Source organism: Myotis myotis, unplaced genomic scaffold, assembly GCF_014108235.1.
Source record: "Myotis myotis isolate mMyoMyo1 unplaced genomic scaffold, mMyoMyo1.p scaffold_m19_p_13, whole genome shotgun sequence".
NCBI classification, from domain to species: domain Eukaryota; kingdom Metazoa; phylum Chordata; class Mammalia; order Chiroptera; family Vespertilionidae; genus Myotis; species Myotis myotis.
The window spans coordinates 28,606,176-28,632,675 of record NW_023416317.1 but is presented as its reverse complement, the minus strand read 5'-3'; the positions used below and the strand labels follow the sequence as shown (position 1 = coordinate 28,632,675).

The 26,500-nt window shown below is 54.1% G+C and overlaps 1 protein-coding gene across 3 annotated transcripts in view; it reads left to right on the top strand.

The window, feature by feature from the left end:
• Window positions 1–914: 914 nt before the first annotated feature.
• MRAS (muscle RAS oncogene homolog) overlaps window positions 915–26,500 on the top strand; it is a 38,394-nt gene continuing 12,808 nt past the window's right edge. The window contains exons 1-2 of one of the 3 annotated variants that reach the window (XM_036332450.1): window positions 915–1,285; window positions 25,315–25,525. In XM_036332450.1, the coding sequence (XP_036188343.1) occupies window positions 25,333–25,525 (193 nt within the window). In that variant the 5' untranslated portion in view covers window positions 915–1,285; window positions 25,315–25,332. Of the gene's footprint in view, window positions 1,286–25,314; window positions 25,526–26,428; window positions 26,481–26,500 lie in introns of those variants that run through there. The other 2 variants (XM_036332452.1, XM_036332449.1) reach the window with 2 other exon arrangements.

The window sequence follows — 26,500 nt, the reverse complement described above, 5'->3', positions numbered from 1 at the left end:
TACACTTTGATTTGTTGAATGGCTGACTGAACACTTAGCACATTAGCCTTTTATTATACAGGAATACCCCCAAAGCACATGCAACCTAACTGTCCATCAGCTGATGAGTGGGTAAACAAAAGGTGGTGTACACATGGGATGGAATACTGTTCCGTCATGAAATGGAATGACGTGCTCCTACATGCTGCAACATAGATAAACCTTGAAAGCATTGTGCAACGTGTAAGAAGCTGGTCACAAAAGACCACATGTTGTATGATTCAACATACGAAATGTCCTGAACTGGCAAATTTAAAACTTAGGTTAGTGATTTCCAGGGAGTGTGGGAGGTGGGGGTGGGGGGTGAGGCGTCAGGGGGCCGGAAAGGAGGAGTGACTGCAAATGGGCACAGTTCCTTGGGGAGGGGGGGGGTATGAAAATGTTCTGGAAATTGATCATGGTGAGGGTTGCGCAACTTTTGGGAATGCACTACAAACCACTAAATCGAATAAAGGGTGGAATTTTATGGTATGCGAATTGTACCTTTATTTTTAAAAGAGGGAAAATGACGCCCTTGGAGGAGTTAGCGGAACCGAAACAATGAAACGGAGCGTGAGTGTCGCCTGTCCCAGCCGCGTCCCAGTGAACGAACTTTGAGCCCAGGCATGGTGCAGCCCGAGGGAAAGGCGGCCCTGGAGGCAGGATCCAGAAGACACACGCCCCGGGATTCTCGGGGCGCCGGCGAGGGTGGCGATCCCGGTCGCCGAGGACCCGGGCGGCTCAGAAGTTGGCCGAGCGGAGCGGAGATTTAAAGGTCGGAGCGCAGAGGCCCTTAAAGGGGCCGGACGAATTCCCATTCTGCGTCCGCCTTAAAGCCTGCTCCGCGGCACCGCGCGTCGGACCCGGCTAAGTGCGCGGGGCCGCGGGGGAGGCGGCAGCGCCGGCCTGTGCTGTGGTCAGGCTCGCGCGCCCTGCCGGGGCCGGGGGAGTCCGCACGGGAGGTTGGCACTTCGCGGGCCCCGGGGGCGGGCGCCGGGGTGCAGGCGGGCACGGCGGGGTCGCCGCTGGGGGCCCGGCTCCCCCCGCGCCCGCCGCGCTCTATTTTTAGCAGCGCTGTTGCAATATAAGGAATGCGCCGCGCGGCAGGCGCTCGGGGCGCACTCGGGCGGCGCGGTCGCTTTAAGGAGGCGCCGGGGCGGGGACGGGCCAGAGCCGCCGGCGGGCCGGCGGGCCAGCAGCCGTCAGTCCGGCTGGAGCATGAGGGAGGCGACCTGAGGCCGGAGCCCCGCCAGGGCTGGAGCGTGCGGTGAGTGGTCGGGGCAGGCGGGGCCCCGAGCGGAGGAGAGGGGAAGGGGCCCGGCCGCGCGGCCCCCGGTCCGGGCGGGCGCTTTGTTCCGGGGCTGGAGGTGTGGCCGCCCCCGGCCGGGCCGCGCGCTCCTAGCTGCGTGCGCTCCGGGGCTGACGCCGAGTGGCTTTGGGCCGCCACCCCAGGCTCCCGAATAACGGTGTGCGGTCGTGAAATCGGCCACGAGTGAGACTCCAGCGGGGAGGGCCTGCCCGCCGCCCCGAAAGCCTCTGTTGTGATAACCGCACTTGGGTTCCTTGTTTGCCCCGGCGAGACCCCGCGGGGTGGTGGGTAGCGGGGCTGGGGTGGGGTGGGGTGGGGCTGGGGAGGGGTGGGTGGGGGGGCGCTTTCTCCCCTTCTAAAATGGCGTTGACGGGCGCTGGGATCCGCGGGAAGAGTTGTCAGATCCAGCTGAATAACAAACAGCACCTTCTTCATCAACAAGCCTTCCCAGCGCGCGGGGCTCTGCTCACGGGCCGGGCTGGGCTCATTCATTGACCAGACCTGGCCGGGGCGCCCACCGTGTGTGTGTGTGTGTGTGTGTGTGTGTGTGTGTGTGTGTGTGTGTGTGTCTGGGGGGGCACAGTGCCAGCTGCTGCTCGCGGGGAAGGGCCGGGAGCAATGAGCCACAGCTCAGCGTGGTCGGTCCTGGGCTCCGGGGAGCTTAGGGTTTCTGGGAGCAGACAGTGTGGAAGGTCCGCGAGGGCCTCCTAGAGGAGTTGGTGCCTGGCAGGAGCCTGGGCACGGGATGCCCAGTTAGCCTGTGGTCGGACCCGAGGTCTGTGCTGGCAGAGTCTGGAGAGGTGGACAAGAGCCACTGTCATCATGGCCCTGATCACAGAGCTCAGGGCTGGAATGGTTCCTGCCGCTCCAGGACCCAGCTCTGCCCCTGGACCTGACCGAGAGGGTGACGGACAAGGCTCAGACTTGTGGCCGCAAAAGCGTGAGTGACCTTCCTGGCAGCGGGAGTAATGAGGAGATCTGACTGGGAAAACCCTGAGGCGCTGCTGACAGGGCAGCCATCAGGGCACACGCAGCCCAGACAGGGACGTGCTTGCTCATCATCTGAGGAGACTCCTTCCGAAAGGTTTTATTATCACCCCCATACGCGGGGGGTGAACTGGTGCTAAAAGGCCCATCACATGCCCACCATCCTGTCTGGGATCAGGCTTCAGAGCCGGCAGCGGTGAGGGTCCGGCTGTCCTGGGCTGGAAGGCTCCAGGTGCAGCCTGGGCTACACTTTTGCTCTGTGGCCATCCCCTGGTGAGTTGGCGTGTGGGGTGGTGAGCTGTTCGTATTTAATAACCGACACGTGTCAGGGGCTTCGCTGTGAACAATGCACTTCCACGGAGACAGGTCTTAGACTGGCTCCTACTCTTCTGAAGGAAGAAACTCGAGCTGGCTCACATTTTGTAAGTCTCCTAATTTCCTGTAAATTGCATGTCCCTGCTGACGGGGGTTGAATGTTTCAGGCCACAGCTTTCACCCATGGCCTGTTCTCGCGGCCCAGGGGCCAGTCAGCCGGAGTCTCCGTCTGTGGTTGACGTTGTCGTTTGTCCTTTCCCTGCCAGGGCAGGAGGTGTGGGGCTTTGATGCTCTGGGGTTTTCACAGCGGCAGGGTCTGCCAGCCTCTTTCTGGGGAGGGGGGGGGGGGCGCCGGGGCCCCTGCGGAGCCCTGTGAGGCAATCCACAGCCTCCCGGAGTTGCCAGCTTTGCTCCGGCATAAGGCAGTTTGTATTTTTCCACGACTCCTGTTTTCATCTCCATAAGACATTTTTGTGACGGGTATAACTTTTATTTTATTATTGGCTCTAGCCGCAGATGTTTCATGCCTTCCGCGATCTGAGCTGCCTATAAAGTGACAAGTGTGTGATCCCTGGGGTTGCTTCCCGGGCGCCAGTGATCCTGAAACCAGGGGGACCCACTGGGCTCCGATGGACTGAACCAGCTCCGGGGCGGCTGGCTCTGACATCAGTCAGAATCACATGTTGGCCAGCCTGCTAGATCGAGTGCATTCTCAGGGAAGTGCGACCTCCATTTTATATTCCACATCTGGTGTAATCATTGTTCTACCCATGAAATGCCCCCAGATGGAGGGTGCCTCCCTGCAAGTGATTGAAAACATACCTGCTCAGGGGCATGGCGTCGTTTAGACAACCCATACGCACGGGAACCAAGTGGGCGCACCTTCCTGTGCAAAGCTGGAATGTCCTCAGGTGTCCGCAGGGTGTGCACGGAGTTCCGGGCCCAGGGCAGGCATCTGGCTGGCTAGGAGGCACAGCTACCTTTGTCTGGGGAGGAGAAAGAGGAAGGAGCTGGGGGAGCACCCTGTGCTCTGGGGCATCTGGCAGGTGCCCGTTCTCTAGACTCAACCTTCCTAATGCCGCGACCCTTTAATACAGTTCTTCATGTTGTGGTGACCCCCAACCGTAAAATTATTTTCGTTGCTACTTCATAACTGTAATTTTGCTACTGTTATGAATCGTGATGTAAATATCTGATACGCAGGATGTATTTAGGCGACCCCTGTGAAAGGGTCGTTCAACCCCCAAAGAGGTCGCGACCCACAGGTTGAGAACCGCTGCTCTAGGGGCTGAGCTTTGAGAGGAATTCTGTTGGTGGGCGCTGAGGCCTTGCCAACCCTCGTCGTCTTGGGTGATGTCACTGGGCCCTCTGGTACTGGGTCAGAGGGGATGCTTTGGGCTGCAAATAATAAACCCCAAGTACTGGTGGACTAAGCAGACTTTAGATCTCCCAAAGATGCTCTCAGCTCACGTGAGGTCTATAGACAGGGATTGGGATGGTTGTTAGTGCCACTTCCAGCAAGTTCTTGCATGGAACAGGCAGCCAAGTAGGCTGAGGGTCTGAGGTACAGAGCAGTGGATTTTACTTTCTTGGGCCACAGCCTCTTCAACATGCCAGGGAGAAGCCCAGAGAAAAGTTGCTCAGATGTACAAAGTTGGGCATACAGTTCAGAGGCTTCATGGATCTTCTGAAAACGAGGGCTGGGTCCCAGTTATAGCCCCCGGCCTAAGCCATGTTACTTCGGTGCTGTTTACCTAAGACTTACCGTGTCCCTCTGCCTTCCGGCCAGGCCAGCGTGCCTTCGTGTTAGAGGCAGTGACAAGAATGGAAACAGAGTGGACGGTTGTCAGTTCTCAGTCTGACTTGAAGTCTATGCAGTCCGCCAGCGGGTCTGTCTTGCGGAACTGACCATAGAGCCAGCAGTGCTGCCGCCGCCTCATGCGTCAGCCAGCCATGGTTGCACTCCTTGGTACCTGCCACGCATTCCCTGTGTCCGTCTCCACGGCCCTCCTTGGCCTGGCCCCCACCACTGAGCCCCTAGGCCAGGGGTGGGCAAACTTTTTGACTAGAGGGCCACAATGGGTTCCTAAACTGGACCGGAGGGCTGGAGGGCCGGAACAAAAGCATGGATGGAGTGTTTGTGTGAACTAATATAAATTCAAAGTAAACATCATTACATAAAAGGGTACGGTCTTTTTTTTTTTTTTAGTTTTATTCATTTCAAACGGGCTGAATCCGGCCCCCGGGCAGTAGTTTGCCCAGGCTGCCCTAGGCCCTTTTAACCTGTTAGCATGACCCGAGGCAGGCTTCTGCAGCCATCTCTCTTGCAGGGGTCCTAACTAGCCATGTCCTTTAGTACTCATTGTCCTTTAGTATTCTTGATGGCTTACTCAGTGAGGCCTGCGGATGGCCAGTGGACAAATGACAGTGTGGGTCATTACCGGTTGTTGACGTGACATCCTGGGTCTCATCAAAAGAGCCTGGCATGTGTCTATCTAAACTGACACCTAATGTTTTGCTAATGAGGTTTTGGGGAGCACTGGGAAAGATTTTGGGGGAGCACCTGGAAAGGATTTGGCTGTGCAGCATGCAGGAGGGTGGGGTGGGGAGTTGGGAGCTCTGAGCTGGTTCCGTGCCTCTGTGACTATCTATAGGGCCTCGGGTGGGTCCCATGCTGCAGGGGCCCAGGCACCATCTGTGACTTCTCAGCTGAGCCCTCAGGGTTGTCATGGGGATTAGATGAAGTACACAGATGAGAACATGCTTGGGAAACCAGAAAGGGTTATAAAAATGAAGAGCATTATCAGCATTCAAGCAACCTTCAGATAACAGGCTGATAGCCCCGGCGGGGCCCCCTGGAGCCTGTGTGGACTGGATTCAGACCCAGAGAGCATATTTCTCCGTGGTGAGCGCCATGATCTTAGGTGGGTCACATACAGCTTTTATTAGTTAGAGACTTGTTTACATTTACAAAAAATGCAGGCATCACCTCAAGCCGTTTTTTTTTTTTTTAAATGGATATTTAGCTCCGACTAAGGCTAAAGGAAGATTTTTAAGTGACCCCTTGAGTTCAGGCTGGGAAACTTTCAGCAGGGGAGGCCTCCCTGCAGTGCAGCCTGTGGGCTTCAGCTGGACCCTTCTAGAGGCAGGGAGCTTGTTGCCCAAGTCAGGCCCCTCCATCTGGGGGTCTGTCACCCTTGCAAAGTCTTCTCCTTCCTCACGCGAGGGGTCCCACTGGATCTGTCCCACACAAACCTGTGACAATCATGCTTTCCTCCAGCACCAGCAGCTCCACTTTCGTCAACTGCTCCTCAAACAGCGGGGTTTAAAGACAGCCTCTCTGTATGTCCGCCCGCTCCTCCCTCCCTCCTTCCCTCCCCACCCTTCCTCCTTCCCATCTTTCCTGCAACAAAGAAGACTCATGGGCCAGGCTCTCTCTATTCGCCATTTTAATTTATAATTTTGCCATTAGCCTTTTATAGATGAGGAAACAGGCCCAGGGAGGTTAAGCAGGCCACCCACAGCCCCAGCCGGAGAAGCAGGCCGGAAGGACTCTGCTTGGTCCCACAGCAGGTGCTCCTGTCACCCTGCACTGCTCCCAGCACTGGGGAACCCAAAGCGGCACGTCCCTTCTCTCCTGCTGCTCACGGGACATGTCCTCGGGGCCTGGCCTCATGTAACCAGCGAAGCGTGGAGCAGAGGTCTCCGGGGAGAAAGGAGGGAGCACGGGACGTAGGCGGCGGCAGAGGCACAGAGGTGCCGGAGCGGCTGCTGGCAGAGGCGGAGGGAGGACCCCGATGACAGTGGGTTTCCCTGACACTCACTCATCTTTGTTTTTAATTCTCACCTGAGGATATGTTTTCATTGATTTTAGAGGGGGGGGTGGGGGAGAGAGGGAGAGAGAGAAAGCAACATTGATGTGAGAGAGAAGTATCGATCTGCTGCCTCCTCCACACACCCCAACCAGATCGTATCGCACACTCCGGGTTTGTGCCCTGACGGAGAATCAAACCCTCAACCATTTGGTGTACGGGACAACACTCCAACCTACTGAGCCACCCGGCAAGGGCTGTCACTAATCTTACAGTCAATCACGAGCCCCTCAATCATTTGTGCGCTTGGTATATTTTTGAATTAAAAAGAAATTAAAAGCCAAAACCATAAGGGATGGTATAATAAATACTATCTACCTACTGCCCACGTGGCCCTTTTCATGATGGTGCAGGACCTAAAACACACCCCTCGTCTTCGGTGTGGGGGTCCTCAGCCTGCGGCGGCTTTCGGAGCCTGGCTCCGGGGTTCCCACACACCGGCTCTTTCAGCTCAGATCCTCAGCTGGTTCAATGAAAACACCTCCTGGTTTGTCCATGGAGGTTGTTGCTGGATCCTTTCGCTGCCTCTGACCACGCTGGGGAGGAGCCACAGGGGAGTAGGATGAGTGTGCATTTTTGGATTTAACCCTTTTCAAAAAAGTGGATTCACCCTCAGAGAACATCTGCCTTCACCCTGTGGGCTCAGGCCAGACTGCAGAGCATAATGTAGCGGCAGCTGTGCAAACGGAACTGTCATTTACACGGTGGGTGTATATATTTGGAAAAGAGAGAGAATAAACATGGTTTTCATTTTATAATTAGATGACAACGATTCGATGAGCAGCTCACTTACAAGATCTTTAACAAAATACATTTTCTATTCTAAAGTATTGGAATAGAAACATTAAAGGAAGGAAGGCTGCAGTCCAACCTAGAACCTTTCTAATCCCTAACTTCACCTTTCCATGTTTCCCTTTCCTCAGCCTTCCCAGAAAGAGGGTGCCTGGCCCCTGGTCCGGGGGGAGGTCGAGGGCGAGGCGGCTCCCCAGCTGCAGAGGGTGTGAGCGCTCCATGACAGCAGGACACGTTTCTCACCCAACTGCTCGCACCTTCTGCTTTCCACCCCAGCTGCCTCCACACCCCCCATCCCGCTTGCGTGGGGCTGGAGCTTGGGTTAGAGCAGCCAGCAGAGCAGTGCTTTTAAAAGCTGGGCAGGGACGATGCAAATGCTTCTGGAAAAGCCGTCCACACGCCCCATCTGCAAGGAGTCATGCACCGTCAGGAGCAAAGATCTGAACTGATTTCATGGTAAACATTGGGGACCTGAGGTGGCCCCCGCGTTCTCTTTATTAAGTGGTAAGAAGGAGTGGAAATGTGTTCTGTCCCTGCCTGTGCCCTCCTCCCTCCCTCGGATGGAGATGCTGCAAAGCCAGCCAGGGCTGGGGGCCGCAGACCTTGAGAGAACCTGCTTTGTTGGGGTTTGTCTCCCACAGAAGTGATCAGGGACTGTACCAGTGAAGGCAGTTAGACATATTAGAAAACCAATTCCATTTGACTACACACAAATATGCATGCATGTTATGTGTACACACCTACTCTTTTTTCCAATATTGATGGTTTTGGTTATTTCTTAAACTCCTCCCATTATTTCTAACCATCTCTCCTTTGGCTCCAGCCTTAACATCTCTCACTTAGATTACTGCAATAGCATTGGAACGGCTTCTCTATCTCTAATTTAAAAATAACTTTAAATTTACTGATTTTAGAGAGAGAGGAAGGTAGCTAGAGAGCGAGGGAGAGGGAAAAGGAGGGAGGGAGAGAGAGAGAGAGAGAGAGAGAAACATCAGTTTGTTGTTCCCCTTATCCATGCATTCATTGGCTGATTCCTGTATGTGCCCTGACTGGGGATCGGACCTATCACCTTGGCACGTTAGGACGATGCTCCAACCAAACGAGCTACCTGGCCAGGGCTCTCTATCTCTAATTTTACCTGCCCCCCCCCCCCCCACATCTATCCTAAAGTTAACCAAAATGAAGTATCTCAAAATCAGATTTGAGCATTTTATTCCCTTGCTGATGGACCCTTTAGTAAGTAGGAGGGGCTAGTCCTACCACATGGTAAAATACACTGCAAAGCTGGAGGAATGCACGTTGTGTTGTTCTGCATAGGAATCAACAGGCCAATGAACCAGAAGAGTGTCTCCCGAAGTCTGTCAAACCTTTTCATTTGCAATGAGGCTCAGGCCCACTTTTTTTTTTTTTCCACCCGGTTCCCACCCCACCCCATGCCCTTACCCCCACCCCCACTGTCCTCGTCCTTAGGTGTACGATTTTTGGCCAGTCTCTTCCCTCACCCCCCACACCCCTTCCCCCCCCCCCAAGAATAGTCAGTCCACTCCCTTTCTATGCCCCTGATTCTATTCTATTCACCAGTTTATTCTGTTCATCAGATTTTTTATTCACTTGATTTTTAGATTCACTTGTTGATAGATGTGTATCTGTTGTCCCTTTGTTGTTCATAATTTTTATCTTTACCTTTTTATTCTTCTTCCCCTTCTTAAAGAATACCCTTCAGCATTTCATATGATCCTGGTTTGGTGGTGATGGACTCCTTTAGCTTTTCCTTATCTGTGAAGCTCTTGGTCTGACCTTCAATTCTGAATGATAGCTTTGCTGGGTAGAGTATGCAGGCCCACTTTTTAAAGGAAAGTTCTGTTTTTGAAAGAACCTGCTCTACCGACTGTGTGTTAGGCTGCCCCTCGTGTCCCAGGTACCCAGACGTAAAGTGCAAGTGTCCGTAGGCGGTGGAGCTGCGTGGAGGTTGCTGAAGGTGGTGGGGTGGGGAGGCCTCGGCCCCTCGCCTCCCCAAAGCATTCTATGATAATTTCCGAAGCAAAGTTAATTTTCACTCAGTGTAAGGATTTTCGTTTCATCGTTTAGATTTTCAACATAGCTTCTTGAAAATCTCCCTTTTTAGATAACCCACAGATTCAGCCCTTTTCATTCTCACTCCACTGGAAGCGAGGTCCCAAGGAAGAGATGGAGGCAAACCCGTCTTTCCTGGCGAGGACCATTCTCTCACAAGCAGGCTCAGCAGCCCAACATAGCCTCTGTCATGCTCTTCTTTCAATGGCTGCTTTATGGGAGCCGGAGATGATGGGAAAGGGTGGAGCCACTGTCCCGAAGCCTTGGGGCATCTATGGGGGGAAAAAATATGACTTGTATGAGATGTGTCTTCCCAGCCATCCCTCCACACCCACATTCCTCAGGTCCAGAGGCTTGGGCAGCACAGCTGGGACGGCCTCGTGCCCCTCACACCCAGGCCCTTCTTTTCCTGCAAAGGAAGCCAGGCCCCAGGTGTCCTGGTGGCACTCCCGGGAGCCAAGGGCAGCTGGCATCAGAGCCTTCGCACCCACCCCCCTCCCTGACCCCCAGACCCACCCTCCCGAAGCGGACAGCGGCCCGAGTCCACTTCTCTGGGACTGGGTGGGTGTTTCCTGCATGTTTGAGATTTCACGGAGGAAATCAAAATAAAGAAACAAAGCCTTTGTTTTACTTCTGGACTCAAACTGGGGCCGGCTGGAGGCATGGAAAGGGGGAGCAGGAGCAGGTCACTTGGCACTTTAACAAAATAACCGTTCTAACAAAGCATGTAACGGGCTTTTTCTGTTTGGGGCTGGTGTGAGTAGGGGAGCTGGGCGGAGGGCTGGGTGGGCCTCTGTGTGGCAGGAGTGGGCCCCCGGCAGGGGTCTGGGCCCACCAGCAGGGCTGCAGAACTGGCAGCCAGCGGGGCCACAGGGAACCCTCAGTCCGTCCTTCCTTCCTCAGCAGACCCACAGGAAAGTGGGCCGGGACATGGGCGTGAGCTCCCATTTCTGCCCTCCCTGTGGGCTCTGTGACCTTGGGCTAGTCCCCCATGCTGTGAGCCTCCTTTGCCAGGTTTGTAACAGGGGCCAGATGTCCCAGCCTCCTGTCCCTCTTCTTGCTCTAGCCCAGTTATGTGGGGTCAGGCCTCAACCCACACATGTGGAACTGGGGCGGTGGTTCCCCCAATATTTCTTCATTCTTCCCGAAGGATTTCTCCTTGTAGAAGTGCTCTGAGTATATTATTTAAAAAAAAATAAAAAATTAGTCAAGCATTGACGAAATCTGCAGTATTTCTAGGGGTTTCGGGTGGGGCCTGTGCCCGCTGGCCACCTGGCCTCGGCAGGGTCAGCTGCCACGCTTTGCATGCTCACAGTAGTCACTGGCTTCCTCATTTCCTGAGCCTCACCAGGCAACGAGGCTGCTGTCTGTAACAGCTCCCACCACGTGTAGGAAGGGGTCACCCGCTGCTCAGAACAGGGCAGAAGTTAAGCTCCTCAGACAGCCGCCTTGCCTGCTCACGCCCTTGGAGAATTGCTTGCTGGCTGGCTGTCTCCTCAAGCTCAGCTGACTGCCGTTTTCCAGGGGCCAATTTTCCTGGACAGTATCCCCAGAACTTCTGAAAACTCCAATTTTCCATTACTTTTGACTGCAGAACAATAATGACAGCTATTTAGACTAGGCCGTAGGCCTGTCCTTTTATATCTGAAAAGAGCCATTATAGGACTTGGCTAAAGCCCTGGCTGATTTGGTTCAGTGGATAGAGCGTCGGCCTGCAGACTGAAGGGTCCCGGGTTCAATGTGTGCCCAGGTTGCTGGCTCAATCCCCAGTAGGGGGCATGCAGGAGGCAGCCGATTAATGTTTCTCTCTCATCATTGAAGTTTCTATCTCTCTCTCCCTCTCCCTTCCTCTCTGAAATCTCTCTATATATATATATATATATATATATATATTTTTTTTTTTTTTTTTTAAGGACTTGCCTAAACAGGAGTTCTGCACCCCCGTCCCACACCTTTACCCGCAGTAGGAACCAGCAAGAGTGCTGGGGATCAGCTTTTCCCTTTATCTGCACACCTGAGACAAGCCAGCACGGACTGCAGGTTGCGATTATTCCTCTTGTCATCAGAAGTAAAATGTGCTTCCTGTTGAGCCCTAGGGTGGCCCAGCAGTAATACTTCGGTCCAGCTGAGCGGCTGGGTCTCCCGGGGGAGTGGCTGTACCAGGTGATTCTAAGGGAGTGCCTGTCTTCCCCTCCCCCCCCCCCTTCTCCTGAGCACTTCGGGACAATCAGAAAACACCGCTCCATGCGGCTCGGGCACCCCTCTGGCCAGTTTGGTGGAGGGGGGAGTTTGACAAGAGTTCCTACAGCACAATGAGAATAATAATAGCAAGCACCTCATGTGCCAGGTGCTGTTCTAAGTACTTGCTCATAGTAGCTCGTTCTGTCCTTAAAACAGCCCTGCGAGGTGGGTACTGTTCTTCGCCGGTGAGGAAGCTGAGGCACAAAGGGGTGAGCCATGTGCCCAAGGTTGCATGCCTAGCAGAAGGTCGAATGCTTTGAGTCATGACCTTCTATAAAGGGCTGTGTGTAAGCCCTGGCCAAGTGGCTCGGTGGTTGAAGGTTTCAAGTTCCATTCGCCATCAGGGCACAGACTAGGTTGGGGGTTTGATCCCCGGGGGCGGGGGGGGGGGTGCAGGTCTGCCCACTCTGCTGTTTGCCCCTCTCTGCCGTCCGGGGCTAGTCGTCCAGCCTGGCCAGGCTGGTAAAAGAGCAGGGAAAACGCGGCGGCTGTGGAGAGCTTGGGGGGAGAGAGGTGAAAAGTGGCCTTCCCTGGAGTGGGCCTAAGTCAGAGTTTAAATCCGTCGTTCCACCCCACCTTCAGCCCGGTCCAACCCTCCAGAGCCAGGCAGCCGCCCCCCCCCCCCCCCCCCCCCGGCCGGCTTTACAGCCTCTGCAGAGGAAAATCCCACGCCGCCCCAGGCTGCTCATTGCCATGCCCTCCTCGTGTTCAGGAAGTTTCCCTGATTTGGCTCCTGCAGGCTCTCAGAGTCTGATGGCTCTTTTAACAGGGCGATGGCTTGGCTGGCCCCACCTCGGGAAAGAGCCGGCCCGGTTTCTTCTAGTTGTGGGTCAGACATAAAAATGGTCACGTTTTTCATTTATGGTGTTTAACAGTTTGAATATAAACGAAGGAAACACATCAAAGCAACAGCCACTTGTGAAGGTGCCTGCCGGCCCTCCCCCTCCCCTGGCTCTGACGCACTCAGTGGCTGTGCCCGCCCCTGACGGCGCTGGACTGGAAAGTCTCCCTCGGGCTGAGGAGTCCAGCTGCTGCCCAGTGTTGTTTCCACGTCCTCGAACCTCACACCTCTTCGGGGCCAAAGCCGGGCCGGGCCCAGGCAGTGCGAAGGGTGGCCTGCCTTGGAGTGGCCAGGGCCCTGGGTGTGTGCCTGCTTGGGGCACGCTCCGGGCAGACCTGGGAGCAGGGGCCTGCGGGCTGGGGCACCCAGGGCAGTGATCTGTTTGGCTTAGATAATGTGTAAAGCTTTTTCATTGGTAGCCAATATTAAAAAATCAGTCTCACATACAAAGTCAGATTTCTGGCCCTGGCCGGTTTGGCTCTGTGGATAGAGCATCGTCAGCCTTCAGAATGAAGGGTCCCGGGTTCGATTCCGGTCCAGGGCATGTACCTTCATTGCAGGCTCCTCCCTGGCCCAGGCCCTGGTCAGGCATGTGCAGGAGGCAACCAATTGATGTTTGGGAAGGAGCTCCTCCCTGCCACCTGCTCCTCCTGCTGGGTTGGTGGCCACGTGTGTCTAGTGGGTCTCCTGGCATGGCATCTCCCTGAGGAGGGCTTCACCCCACTCCTCTGGGCTCTGCATGGCCCCCAGGCATTGCACCCACACCACCTCTGCCCTACCCTCCACCCAAGCCAGACTCCCTCGCGGCTCCCACTGTCAGCCCTGACTTTGGAAATGCAGACAGCTGATGCCTGGAGCGTCTCTGTGCCAGGGCTCCAGATGAATCCTGAGATAAAGAAGAGGAGGTCCAGCCCTCCACCCCCTCCCCCCCGCCCCCTGCCCCACCTAGGGGGGGAAATATGGCAGTAGAACACCTCCTGCTCCTAGAACTGAGGGGAGGAGAGGAGAGAGGCCAGCTCCTGGGAGAGGCAGAGCTCCGTGGTCCCTGCAGCTGGAGATGTGTGGCCTGTACAAGCACAGACCTGTGACCTCAGGGCTCCTCATCACTGACAGCTGAGCAATGCCTTCTTGGTTAGGAGGCTGTGGGGAGTCAACAGGACAATGGCTGCAGAGCACTCTGGCTGCCACCTGCTACCTGGGGGCGCTCCGCAGTCAGGAGCGAGGTGGCCTGGTGGGAGGAGGCCTGGGCGGTGGAGGAGGGCCCAGGAAGGAGGGATCACTCGGGAGCGTGGGTTTGAGACGGGCTTCCTGGTGGAGACGGGGAGGCTGCTTCTTCCCCAGGGCATGCTTTCACAGGCGGGGAGCCAGTGCTGGCAGAGACTCATGGGCAGACCTCACGGTGCCCTGCCAGGGGCTGGAGCCCTGACAAATCAGGTACCACCTGTCCTCAAGGATGCCATACTGGGAATCAGCAGGAGCAGAGGCTGCACGAGGGGGCAGGGGTGCCCGCATGCCTTGTCAGCGGGGAGAGCTCCAGGCACCCGTGGGTAGTGTTCTGGGAGGAGCAGTGTGCTTGGGTTGGTCAGGGGGCCGTGAAGCTGGTATGGTGGAGGGCAGTGCCTGCAGGGGCCCGGGCAGAGGGCAGAGCCAAGCACTGAGGTGGACATGCCACATATGGCAAAGTTGCCAGGCCTTGGCCTCAGATTTGAGTAAAGGGAGGTTTGAGCTGCTGGGTGAGGAAGAGGAAGAGAATGCCAGGCAAAAAGATGGGAAAGGGGGTCTGGAGGCCAGGGGAGCGGTGAGCAGTGGGGTGGGGGTGGGGGGGCGTGCTAGCCTAGTCTAGCATATGAAGGGTTGATAGCAGCCCGAAGAGGTGCTGTGAGGACACAGGGGCTCACAGGAGTCTTCCTTTGAGGGGCAGCTGAATCCGAATGGGGACGGGGTAAGGCAGTGGCCTGCCAGGCTTTGGGGAATCCCAGAGTGTTAAGGAGAACCCCCCCAAAGGAGGGCAGGTGTGAATGACCTTCCCAATGGGCATGCAGATTTCTCCTAAAACTGAGAAGTTCTTAAGTAGGGGTGAGACTGTCCCGGCCCTAGGAAAATATTAATAGGCCCCCAGGTCTGAGAATCCAGCAGCTCTAAACATAAAGTCACTTCGTCCTTTCTGTCCCTAGCTGCCACTCAAGCTGGGAGCCAGCCTCTAACAGGGGGAGGTGGTGAGCCTTGCCCCTCAGCCCTGGATTGAGTTCCCTCCCCACTTGTTGTCAGTGGTTGGGCATGGGAACACAGTGGGGGCTGAGTGGGACTCTGAGGCCATAAGGGCCAAGTGGCCAGGTGGTAGCACCCCCACGACCCAGGGGTGCTGCTCTGACGGGTTGTGTGGACCCTGCAACTCTGTGTGGCCCTCGTTGGCCCCTCGGATCTGAGAGCCTCTCAGACCTACCAGGTGCCCCAGGCCAGCTGGGTGGTGAGTGGAGGCGAGTTTTAGTGTTTAGTTGCCAGGCCTGGGTGCCAGATCTCAGCTTCACTCGCCCTTCACCACGCTGTGCCCTGTCTCAGACTCTGTCTCCCTGCTGGCAAAATGGGGGCATTAAATGCCACCGCACACAGGTTCCTGCCTTCAGGCCTTTGTGGCTCTGCCACACCGTCCGTCCGTGTGACCTTCCTGCACTGGGCCAGGCGCACTGAGTGCTCTGGGAGCGTCCTCTGCCGCCGGCGTGTGTACCGGGAGGAGGGCGGCAGCACTGGCGGCTTGTTCCTTCACTCTCTGGGGCTCTTTCCGGTGTCGGGTGTCTTGTTAGGTTTTCTTTCTTTCCACAGAGGCATCCAGAGAGGGGCTGGGCTTTGCAACGGAGAGCACTCCTGGACTTAAAGACCAGAGAGAGACCCGTATTTAATGCCGAGTTCCCGTATTTTGGTATCTTCCGCAGTCTATTCCGTGACCAAGCATCTCCTGAATGCTGTGTCTTTGAGGAGCCTACATCTCACCGTCACTCCGCCAGCATTTGGGGGCTGTCTGTCCTGCGGCATTGCTGTGGGCACGGTGGCAGGCTGGGCCAGGATGCTGCCCTTAAGGCAGAGCCCCGCCTGCAGGTGGTGTGAGAGCACACGGGGGAGGGGGTGGTGAGGGGCTGAAGTGAGCTTCACCTGTGGACCCTGCCAGTTTGCTGGCGTGAACTCAGGAAGGACCCTGGAGACGGGGGAGGGCTTCCCGAGGAAGAGGGCTTGGGACACGCTGGGAAGGATGCTGGTGTGGGTAACAACGTTCTGTTTGTTGAGCCTCACTGTGGGCCAGATGCTGAGCCAAGCAAATCCATGTGTAGCCTTTTGCAACCACCACGAGGCACATGCTGCCACTGTCCCCCCTTTTACAGAAGAGACAACTGAGGTTCAGAGGTAAAGAGCTGGCTAAGGTTGCAGGCTGTCTGGGTCCAGAACCCACGCTCCTGGGTGAGGGGCTCCTGGTGAGCGGCCAGCCCCAAGCCTGTGTGCAGGACCACAAGGCGACAGGCTGGGGCTGGGGCAGGGACCAGCACGGTGGAGAGGGTCCCAGACACAGGGGCTGGAAAATGAGGGTGTCAAAGCCACCTGGTGCTCCCACAATGTGGGCAGCTGCCCGATACCCCCAGCTTCCTCCCTGGTCCTCAGTGCAGGAGGCCACCTGGCAGTACCACAGCTGTGTCCTGTGTGTGGACTTTATCCCAGTAGGGATGAGGGGCGTGTCTGTTTTCAGTGACTGGTATGGGCGCTGACCTCCTCAGCTGCTCCTCCCACATCTGGCCTTGGAGGCCTCCCTGACTGTGACCCTGCCTCCCTGGCCCATGTGGACCTCTTCCCCACGCTCCTGGACCTGCTGCCACCCACCCCCTGCCAGCCTCAGAGGACGCCTAGTAGTACGATGGGCTGCCCAGGGCTCTGGAGGCACACTACATGGCTTCAGATCCTGGCATTGCCTGGTCGACCTTAGAAAAGTTATTCTGCTCTGCTGGGTCTCAGTTTCTTCAACTGTAAAATGGGGACAATTAGAGTCAGTCACACCTCATAGGGTTGTTGTGAGAATTAAATGAGTGAATTTGGTAAAATCTTCCAGCAGCATCAGGCACACCACTTCCATGAAGTGTTTGTACTGTTTTTAACGCGATCACTGTTATCACTCTTATGCCAGGTGGCTTCTGGCACCTGCTCTGGGGCTCAGTGCTGGGTCCTCACTGGCTAGTCTCCAGGCCCTGCCCAGGAGGCACGCTCACACTAGGGATCAGACCTAAGTGCTAACAGTTGTCATATAAGGAAGTTCGAGGTGCTTGGAGGTTGTGAGTCAGCCCAAGGGCATGGTGTCCCGCATCTGGATGACTTGGAGCCCTGCCCTTTGCCTGGATCTCTGGATTCCTGTCTTCTTTCTGCCAGCAGGTCCAGGTGTGGTCCTGGCAGAGGAGCTTGGATTTGATGGGATAGAAAAGCAGGGCTGATATGTTAACAGAAGACTTAGGTCATACAATCTGTCAATCAACAGAAGAGCTGGTTATCTCCAGAATGGTGCAGTGACAGTGCTGGGCTTGGGTCAGCAAAGGTGTAAGACAGAAGGCCCGGAGCTAAGTCTTGAGGAGGGGAGAGTGGAGCCTTACAGGTTATCTCCAGAGATGATCAGGCAGGCTACCCCGAAAGGTCCTGAGCTCTTCCCAGGGAACAGGATGGCCACTAGGTGGGATGTTTTGAAGGGGACCAGATGAGTAGTGGGTTAGACCTGGGATGGCAAACAAGTTTCCTCTCTGGACCAGTCATCCAGTTCTGGCTGCCAAGGCTGCTGGATACAAAGGATTCTAAGACTGAACAGGAAAGAGAACCGTGATTGATTAGTGATGTCTGCCATGGCTCTGGGACTGGGAGGGGCAGCACCCATGTCACATACTCACCATCTAGATCTAATGATGTTAAGGTCCTTTACAGCATAAAATAACACATACATGTTGGGTGGTGGTTACGTATTACTAATGAAGTGAGCTGAATGCACTGGCAGCTTCCTGCGAGGGTTGAGTGGTGCAGTGACAGGGCTGGGCTTGGGTTAGCCAGGGTGTGAGGCAAAGGGCTGGAGCGAAGTCTTGGGGAAGGGAGAGTGAAGCCCTAGGGATACCCAGGGGCCTGGACCCTGGCCGGGCCACACACCAGGGAGGCACAGCCTGCCAGTCAGCAGCCCATTTCTGGGAATTGTGCAGAGGGGAAGGGCAGCTCTTGGAATTCAGAGCCATTTCCTCCACGTGGGTTGGGTCACTCCCCGCACTGTGTCCTCATCCCGCTGAGTGGGCACACCCAGATATCACACAGAGGAGATTAGCTTCCCAGGGTGATTCAGCTCAATGTGAATAGAAGTCCCTTACTCTCCCAAGAGCTCCGTTAATAGTGACTATGCCCCCCTCGTCCAGCCCTATTTCCCTAGACAACTCGTAGTTCAACTGATGGGGTTTAGGAGAATCTTTAAAATAATTAGTATAGAAATAGAGAAGCAAAAGCAGTAAGAACTACGCCTTCAATAAAGTTCGCCTCACCCTTGGGAGAGACTGTTGGCCACTGCCCCGGCTCTGAGAGTCCCTGGTCCTAGAGTCAGGGCCAGGGAGGCAGCCACAAGGATGAACTCTGCGGGTTAGTGAATCACGGCGACAGGCACAGAGAAGTCCTGTGATGTTACAAAACTAATTGCCCAAAGAACTCAAGGCCGTGGGTGTGATGGTTCCCAGCCTGACCGGTGGTGTCCAGCCAGGCCACCGCGGGCATCCACGCCGTGTGACTGCTCTGTAGCCTCCCCTGGCACCACTTGTTCTGGCCAGGACGGCAGGAGGCTGCTTAGGAGATGGCAATGGCTGGGGAGATGAGGTGCATGGAGAGGCCAGGAAGCCATGACCCCTTAACTGTGTCTGCAGCTGAAGCCATGTCTTTCACGTGCCCACTTAGAAAAATGGGCAGTGTTTTGGGGTGTCCTTTTGGGAAATAAGCTCTGTAGAAACCCTAGAAACTGGAAACCTGGGAAGGAGGGGGCAGATTGGGGGATCTAACCACGGAGTTCTGCCATGGTGGTGGGAGGGGAGGCTGCTGGGAGCGCACTGCTGTTCCAGGCATTATATCTGACACAGTGTGGATGGGGCAGGTAAATGGTTCAGATCACTGCCGTCCACCAGATTGGAGGGAGACCGGGACCCAGGACTTTGCATATCAGGGCAAATATGCCCTTGCTGGAGGCCCTCCAGTTTTTTTGTGTGTTTTTGTTTTAAGACTGGGACTGTACACGTTCTTGAGCATTCTGTTCTCCTGTTTTACAAATGGGGAAACTGAGGCTCCTGGAAATGAAGAAACTGGCTTTAGGTCACACTAGGCATCTATATCAGAGACTGAGGGGCGCTCTGCCCAAGACTGCTCCCAGGAGGTCACCCCCTCCCCCAAGCACACTTGAAATTGCTGGTTGAAAAAGTTCTCCTGGGGTCACCAGTCTCCCAGCCCCACCTCCTAGGGGTGTGCGCCTGCCCGTCAGAAGAGCAGGCTCACCCCCTGCTTCTTGGCCCAAGGGAGGACGGGGTGGGTAGAAGGCTGCTTCGGGGCAGCATGGGGTCATTGAACAGACCCTGGGCCTCCCCGTGTTGGATCCTGTCTGGCCCTGTGAGCGGCAAGGGAATAAGAAGACGTGGCCCTTGTCCTCATGGAGCTTCCACGCTGCCCGGGGAGGCGAATCTGCCGTTTAGGGAACAACTTCAAGTTATGCCAGCTGGTGCTGACCCTGGGGAGAGGAGGGAGCAAAGGACAGACAGCTGTTTCCATGTGCACATTATCGGGAGCGTCGAGGCAGAGGCATTGCCTTTTAGAAAGACGTTTCCAGGACAGCGACTTTCGGGTTGCCCGTGGGCTGGGCGCGGCTCTCCAGCGGTGGTTACCATGGGAGCCAGCGCTCATCTGCCAAGTGGCTGCTGTTCCAAAAGTTGGTTTCTGAGTGGAGGGGGCTGCCTGGAACCTCAGAGCCATTTCCCATGGAAACAATGTTCTAAATGATGGGTGACGTTCCCACACACGCCTTTTAATCTGACTGCCTGGCGCTGCGATGGCAGCAGAGCTTTCTAGTGGGGGAGGGGCAGGAGGCTGGGAATGGGGAGCCTCAGAGCAGAGGAACCATGGGAAAGTCTCTCTCCCTCCCTCCCTCCCTCTCTTTTGCACACACACACACCTCCACACACACTGAACTAGGCTAGAGAACAAAGATTTGAGCTCCTTCTCTGAGCTGGGCTCATTTCATGCATTTTAATTTTATGCCTTAAGGCAATTCTGCAAAATATGATTCTCTAACCAACCCCATCTCACAGATAAGAAAGTGAGGCTGGGAAGGGGAACATGCCCAAGATCCTTCAACTGGTCAATAGGAGAGAATCCAGCACAGAAAATCGTGTGGGGAAACTTTAAGGAGAACCTCACATCCACCTTCAGCACCCTCCCACCTCAAACCCTGAATTTATATGTCCATATATATATATATATATTTTTTTACCAGGTGAGGGAAGTTTTTTGTCATTATTTTTTCAAATAGGTTTTCAATTTCTTGCTCTCTCTCTCTCTCTCTCTCTCCTCCTCCTCCCAGCACCCCCATGATGGGATGTTGGTACACTTGAAGTTGTCCCAGAGGTTCCTTACACTATCTTCATTTTTTTTGGATTTTTTTTTCTTTTTGCTGTTCTGATTGGGTCTTTTTTTTTTTTTTTTTTTTTTTTTGCCTCCTTCTATTACACATCGCTGATTTGATTCTTGACTTAATCTGCTGTACTGTTGATTTTCTGTTGCCGGCTCAGTGGGTTTGGGGGTCTCAGAAAAGGAACAATGGCATCTGCCAGCATTTCTGTCTGACAGAAAGCTGCCAGCACCCCCGCCCGCCAGCGCTCACCCTGATGCCAGACAATTCAGTTCCTCCCCACATGTCCCTGGTTCCTTTCACGCTGCTGCCGCAGCCCTGGAGCTCAGAGGGGGTGAGTCTGAGGAAGTTTGTGTGTGGGCCCTTTAAGGGGAATGCCTGGAACTCCAGCAGCCTCCGTGTCACTCGGCCACAATCCCTACTGGTTTTTACAGCCAGAAGTTGTGGGGACTGCTCTTCCCAGCACTGGGACCCTGGGCTGGGGGCGCTGGTGTGGCTCTGGGACCCTTTGCTCCTCCAGGGGGGACCTCTGGAGCCAAGGTAGCCCTCCTGATTTTTACCTGCCCCACGTGGGTGTGGGACCAGCCCATTCCGCGTCCCAGCTCCTCCCACCAGTCTCCGGTAGCGTCTTCTTTAATTCCCTAGTAGTAGGGCTTCCATCCAGCAAGATATCAAGCAGTTCTGACGGTTGTTCTGTAGTTTAGTTGCAATTCTGATGTGGTTGTGGGAAGATTCAAGGAGCACATTTACCCACACTGCCATCTTGACTCGAAGTCAAGAACCACCATTCTAGAGTGATCTCCAAGGTGCCTTCCAGTTGAATAGGCTGTGCATATAAGCAGTTTGCTCCTTAATCGCCAACCAATTTTTCATCCTGTGGTGACTTTTAAAAAATATTTCTCGCCCTGGCCACTGTGGCTCAGTTGGTAGGAGTGTCGGCCCATACCCCAAAAGATCATGGTTCCATTCCCAGGCAGGACACGTACCTAGGTTGCAGGTTCAATCCCTGGCCCTGATTGAGGCCCATGTAGTAGGCAATGGATAGATGCTTCTCTCTCACATCAATGTTTCCCTCCCTCTCTCCCTCCCTCCCCCTCTCTGTAAAAATCAATGAACATGTCCTCCGGTAAGGATTTTTTTAAAAAAAATCTTTCTCTGCACCACGTGAGACCAGCCTGTTTTGTGGAGAGTAGTGCATGCCCTTTGGCATTTTGCCTCCCCTCCCCATTTACAAAGACATCATTTAGTCAGGGATTATCTGGGGGGAGATTGAAGACTGGAAAAACACGTCCTTTAGGAGAAGATCCAGCCAAGAGCCTTTATGAATTGGGGAGTTTTTTGGACCCATTCTCCCACCCTGGCAACCCCTTCTTTTCTTCCTGGGCTCACAACTGCTCCCAGAAAGGTCTTATCAGTGTGGTTGGTTCGACTTGGTAGAGGAAGGAAGATAATCCCAACCCCTGGCTGGGAGACTTGCCCCTTAGCCTTCTGCATGGTGAGGCCGGTGCTGTGGACAGTAGGTTGTCCGACGGTTGTTCAGAAATGCCAGGGTTGAGCTTCCAGTTCCTTCAGGGAGCATCTGCTCCATGCTGGTGCTATGCCAGGCTTTGTGCTACAGACAGGGACCAGAGGCAGTCCCTGCCCTTTTGTGCATAATACAAGCGTAGAAGATTTTAGGTGTGTGGTGACCTCTGTACCAGAACTCCGGGTCTCAAACCCAGGGTAGAGGTGATGCCTCTCAGGGGAGTGTGATTCCCAGGCTCAGGCCTGACCTGTGAAGAGATCTTTGCTCTTTCTGGGGCCCCAGGGGTGTGCAGAGGATGCCCTGGGAGAACACAGAGCTGGTCGGGGGAGAGAGGAGAGTGTGAGAGGCTACAGGTACTGACCACTGGAGGGTCGGTGATGGCAGCCGGTGACAGCCTTGAGTGTCTAGTAAAGGAGCCCGGGCTTGACCCATCAGCTGTGGGCAGCACTAAAGGGTCTTTACCACAAGGGTCCCAGTCTAATTTTGGTGCTAACTGTGCATCCAGCCCTGTTCCTTTGCGTCTGAGTTGGGATGGAACCCTGAGTTGGCCTCCTGTGGTCTCTCGGGAACTCAACCCCCAAGTGCTGGGCACCGTGAAAGAAGGGCCCCCCTCTGGCAGCGTCCTGCCTGCAGCCTTGCAGGACAAGCAGAGGGTGATTATTAGCAAGTCCCTGGTGAGTCTGTTGTGGGTGGTCTGAGCACTGACTCACAGGTTCAGTTCATGTTCTCTATCATGTTTACCAGCATATTTTTTTAATCTTGTTTTACTTTGAGAAGGAAATCAAGAGAAACAGTTTTCCTTCCCCATACCTTCCCACCCACTTAGTATTTCTTGTTCATGTTGCTGCCAGCAGAGAGTGGAAGGGAGCTTTAAAAACAGCCTCTTTCACAGATAAACACACGCACCCGGGCCCAGCGTCACCACTCACCCCCGGCCAGGAGGGGCAGTGAGGAGCTGGCTCTCTCCCACCTCTCTCCATCTCCGTCTCCCTCCAAGGCCTCTGTGGCCCCTTGGACCGCCATCTCTGTCATGTGGGAGATAGTTCATTGAAGTCTCAACTTACCCCCATCTTTGTAGGGAGACCACAAGATGCGGGGGCTGCAGCTGGCCCTGGCCCCTCCATCCCCCACTCGAAGGAGAGGCAATCACATGTTTTCAAGTGGCTTAAACATTTTATTTTGTTGGGAACATTTTAATATGGTTAAGCTTTTCTAATATACAACTATCATACATGCTTCTTAAAGAAAAGAAAATTGAGAAAATTCCCTGAAATCTGCATTAGACACAGCCACCTGCCAATCCTCTCTGCCTGGATCTAGGCATGTAGGTTCACAGATGGGTAGCTTTATGGAAGTGCAATCATAGGTACTTGCTGTTTTGCAGCCTGTTGTTTTTTTTTATACATAATATAAACTTTTTCTAGTCAAGTGAATATCATCCTTTTTAAAAAAAATATGTTTTTATTGACTTCAGAGAGAGAGGAGGAGGAAGGGAGAGGAAGAGAGAAGCATTGTTGGGAGAGAACCATCACTTGGCTGCCTCCTGCACACCTCCCCCACTGGGGATTGAGCCTGCAACCCTGGCTTGTGCCCTGACCAGGCACTGGCCCAGTGACCTCTCAGTACATGGGGTGACGCTCAACCAACTTACCCACATCGGCCAGGGCTGAATACCATCTTTTTTTAATGGCCGCATAGTGTTCCATTGTGTGGGTAACTTTTTCTTTAGCCGACCCCTCCCAACATTTAAGTTCTTTTCATTTCTTTCCTGACTCTTAACAGATTGTACACTTGTCTGCATATCTCCTTAGAATAAGTTTTCACATGTTGGTACAGCTACAAGAGAGGGCATGTCCATCTGAGATGCTGCTATATTGATGCAAGTGCAGTCTCAGACCAGTGTGGACAGATTTGCACTTTCACCCTTACTTCCCCACACTGCAGGGAAATCCTAAATGTCAACATCAAGCTTCAGTAACTGCAGGAGATTATGCAATGACTCTCGCCTGTAGCCCCATGCAAATCAGTGTGGCCACATAACCCACATTTGTATCTAACACCCTTTCTGTTGAGATCTAGACTTGAGGACTCTTCTGGAGTTGAAAATAACTGTAAAAGCCAGTCCTTTCATCTGATAGGTGAGAAACCATGGCTCAGAGAGGCAGTGGCCTTCCCAGGCAGCAGCAATGCACACAGGACACCCAGTTTGGGGCCCTCCCCCTTCCCCCGGGCAACTACCTCCTCACACTCTGCTGTGAGTCCTTAAGTTTCCCAGTCACACATACACTGCACCTTCCCCAACTTGCTTGGTACACTGAGGTAGACTCAAGCCTTCTCCCCCCTCAGCTCAGGGCCCGCTGTCATGCTGCCCAGGAATGCCCACCAGGAGGTGGTATTGCATCTCCCTGGCTGGGCCCGCAGTTAGCAGCTTAGGTCCCTGGCAGCAACCCTCAAATTGTTCTTTAGGTGACTCTCCCTCACTCCCAATGGTGCTTAACGTTTGGGGCTGTCAACCTCCTGCTACTGGAGACTGTGGACTTCCATTGTTATAACAGGTCCTGGTGTCCCTCCTATTTGAGTGCTCCTTCCATGCTCCCTGCCTGCCTCTCCTTGTCACTTTGTGACACCATTTCCAGAGGCCACTCTACTTCTCTGCTGTTGCCTCTTCACAATCAGGCCTCACCTGTTCAGGCCCAATTAATCTTTTGCATCCTAGCCCCATATTTCCAGCTCCCTCCTAGGCACCTTAATTCAAGGTTTCTCAGTGTTGGCACTTCTGATGCTTTAGGATAGACAATTCTTTGCCGGGGGGCGGTGGGGGGGAGGTGGCACTGTCCTGTGCATTGTAGGATGTTCAGCAGCATTCCTGGCCTCTGCTGACTAGATGCCAGTAGCACCCACTTGGTTTTGACAACCAAAAATATCTCCAGACATTGCAGCATCCCGGGATGGAGGGGAGAATTGCCCCTGGTGGAGGACCGTTGCCTTAGCTGGACTCAACATCATCAAAACAAAACTGAGCCCTGCTCCTCCCCTTCCTTTCCCCCAACTGGAGCGGGTTGACCAGATGCCGTGAGATTCTAGCACGACTCTGTGCATAATAACAGTTAAGCCGGCGGAGGGGAAGGAGGCAGGATCACAGAATTGGGAGAGTTGGAAGAGGCCCCTGAGACCCTGACTGAGCTCAGGTGTGCTACGCTATTGGGGCCTTCTTTCCTTTACACAAAGATGGTCTCAAATCCTTCCCAACTCTTCATCCAATGGGTCAGAGTTGATGGGAAAGGTGAACCTCCATGCTGTCCCTGCTCAGACCACAACCTCACGTTTACCTGCACAGGTAGGCACAGGGCAGAGTTTAGTGGTGGGAAAGCTTCTTTGACATGGCTTTTGGCTGTGCTTATTACAGACCATGTGGCATCTAGTAGTACTGTGTCCCCAAGGCCAGTCCTGGCACAGGGTTGGGATTCAGTAAATGATTGAATCAGTCATTCTAACAGTGACTGTCTCTGGGTGGTGGGATCAGGGGTGACATTTTGATATTCATGTGCTTTTTTTCATTTTCAAAACTTTCTAAAATCGGGAGTGTTTATTACTCCGTAAAAAGGCAAGAAAACCCGTGACCATTTCCCCTTAAGTCAGAGAGGAGAAGGTCCCTGCCTCATTCCTCATGTCTTGCTTCCCCAGGTCTGACCCACAGGAAACATGGCAACCAGCGCCGTCCCCAGTGACAACCTCCCCACCTACAAGCTGGTGGTGGTGGGGGATGGGGGCGTGGGCAAGAGTGCCCTCACCATCCAGTTCTTCCAGAAGATCTTTGTGCCTGACTACGACCCCACCATCGAAGACTCCTACCTGAAACACACAGAGATCGACAATCAGTGGGCCATCTTGGACGGTGAGACCTGGCTGGCAGCCCTGCAGGGGGCTGGGGGTTAGAGGCAAAGGGTCAGGGAAAGTTGGCAGGCTACAGTGGGGCACGATGGTTTTCTTCTAGTTGCCATTAGGGAACAGTTGGTATTATGAGGCAGTTGGTCCAAGGCCATGTATGGTTTCCAGGGTAAATTCTGAACAGCTTTGTGGAAACCAAAATGTGTATTCAACAAAGAGGCAGGGCGAGACTCATGCCAACTCAGTGATGTCATGTTGGTTATTTCTTTGCTGATCAGAAGCTCTGATTAACAGTTACAGATGTCTCTAGCTAATAAAAAAGTGGAAAATCAATTTCTCAGTTAAACACAGTTTAGTTGGTAAATGTCCCTTGGAGGGGAAAAACTTGCATCTGACATTGTGTTGCTAGTTGAGCCTAAATTGGTCTAGATTAGCAGTTCCCAAAGTGTGGTAGCCAGGCCTGCAGCAGCAGCGTCACCAGGAAACTTGTCAAAACTGAAATCCCCCAAGTCCTACTGATTCAGGAATTCTGAGCATGAGGCCCAGCAGCCTGTGCCTTAACAAGCGCTCCAGGTAATGCTGAATTCAGAGAGCCACTGTTCTAGATTCCCCCCATTGTGACTTCATTCTCCGAGTCTCTCCCTTAAACAAAGGGACTGTCATTGTAGGAGGGGAGCTTTGAAAACCACTGGGATCTAAGTCCTCTGCCAGATGTGCGATCTGCAAATACATTCTCCCAGCCTGTGGCTTGTTTTTCATTCTCTTAACAGTGTCTGTCAAAGACCAGATTGTTAAAATGTCCCGAAGTTCCATTTATTAGTTTGTTCTTTTATGGACTGTACTTTTGATGTTCTAAGAAGTCGTCATCTAACCCAAGATCACAAAAGTTTTTCCCATTATTTTCTTCCAGAAGATTCACGGTTTTAGGTTTATCATCTCCCCTGAGTTAACATTTGTGTATGGTATGAAGCATGGAGCGAAG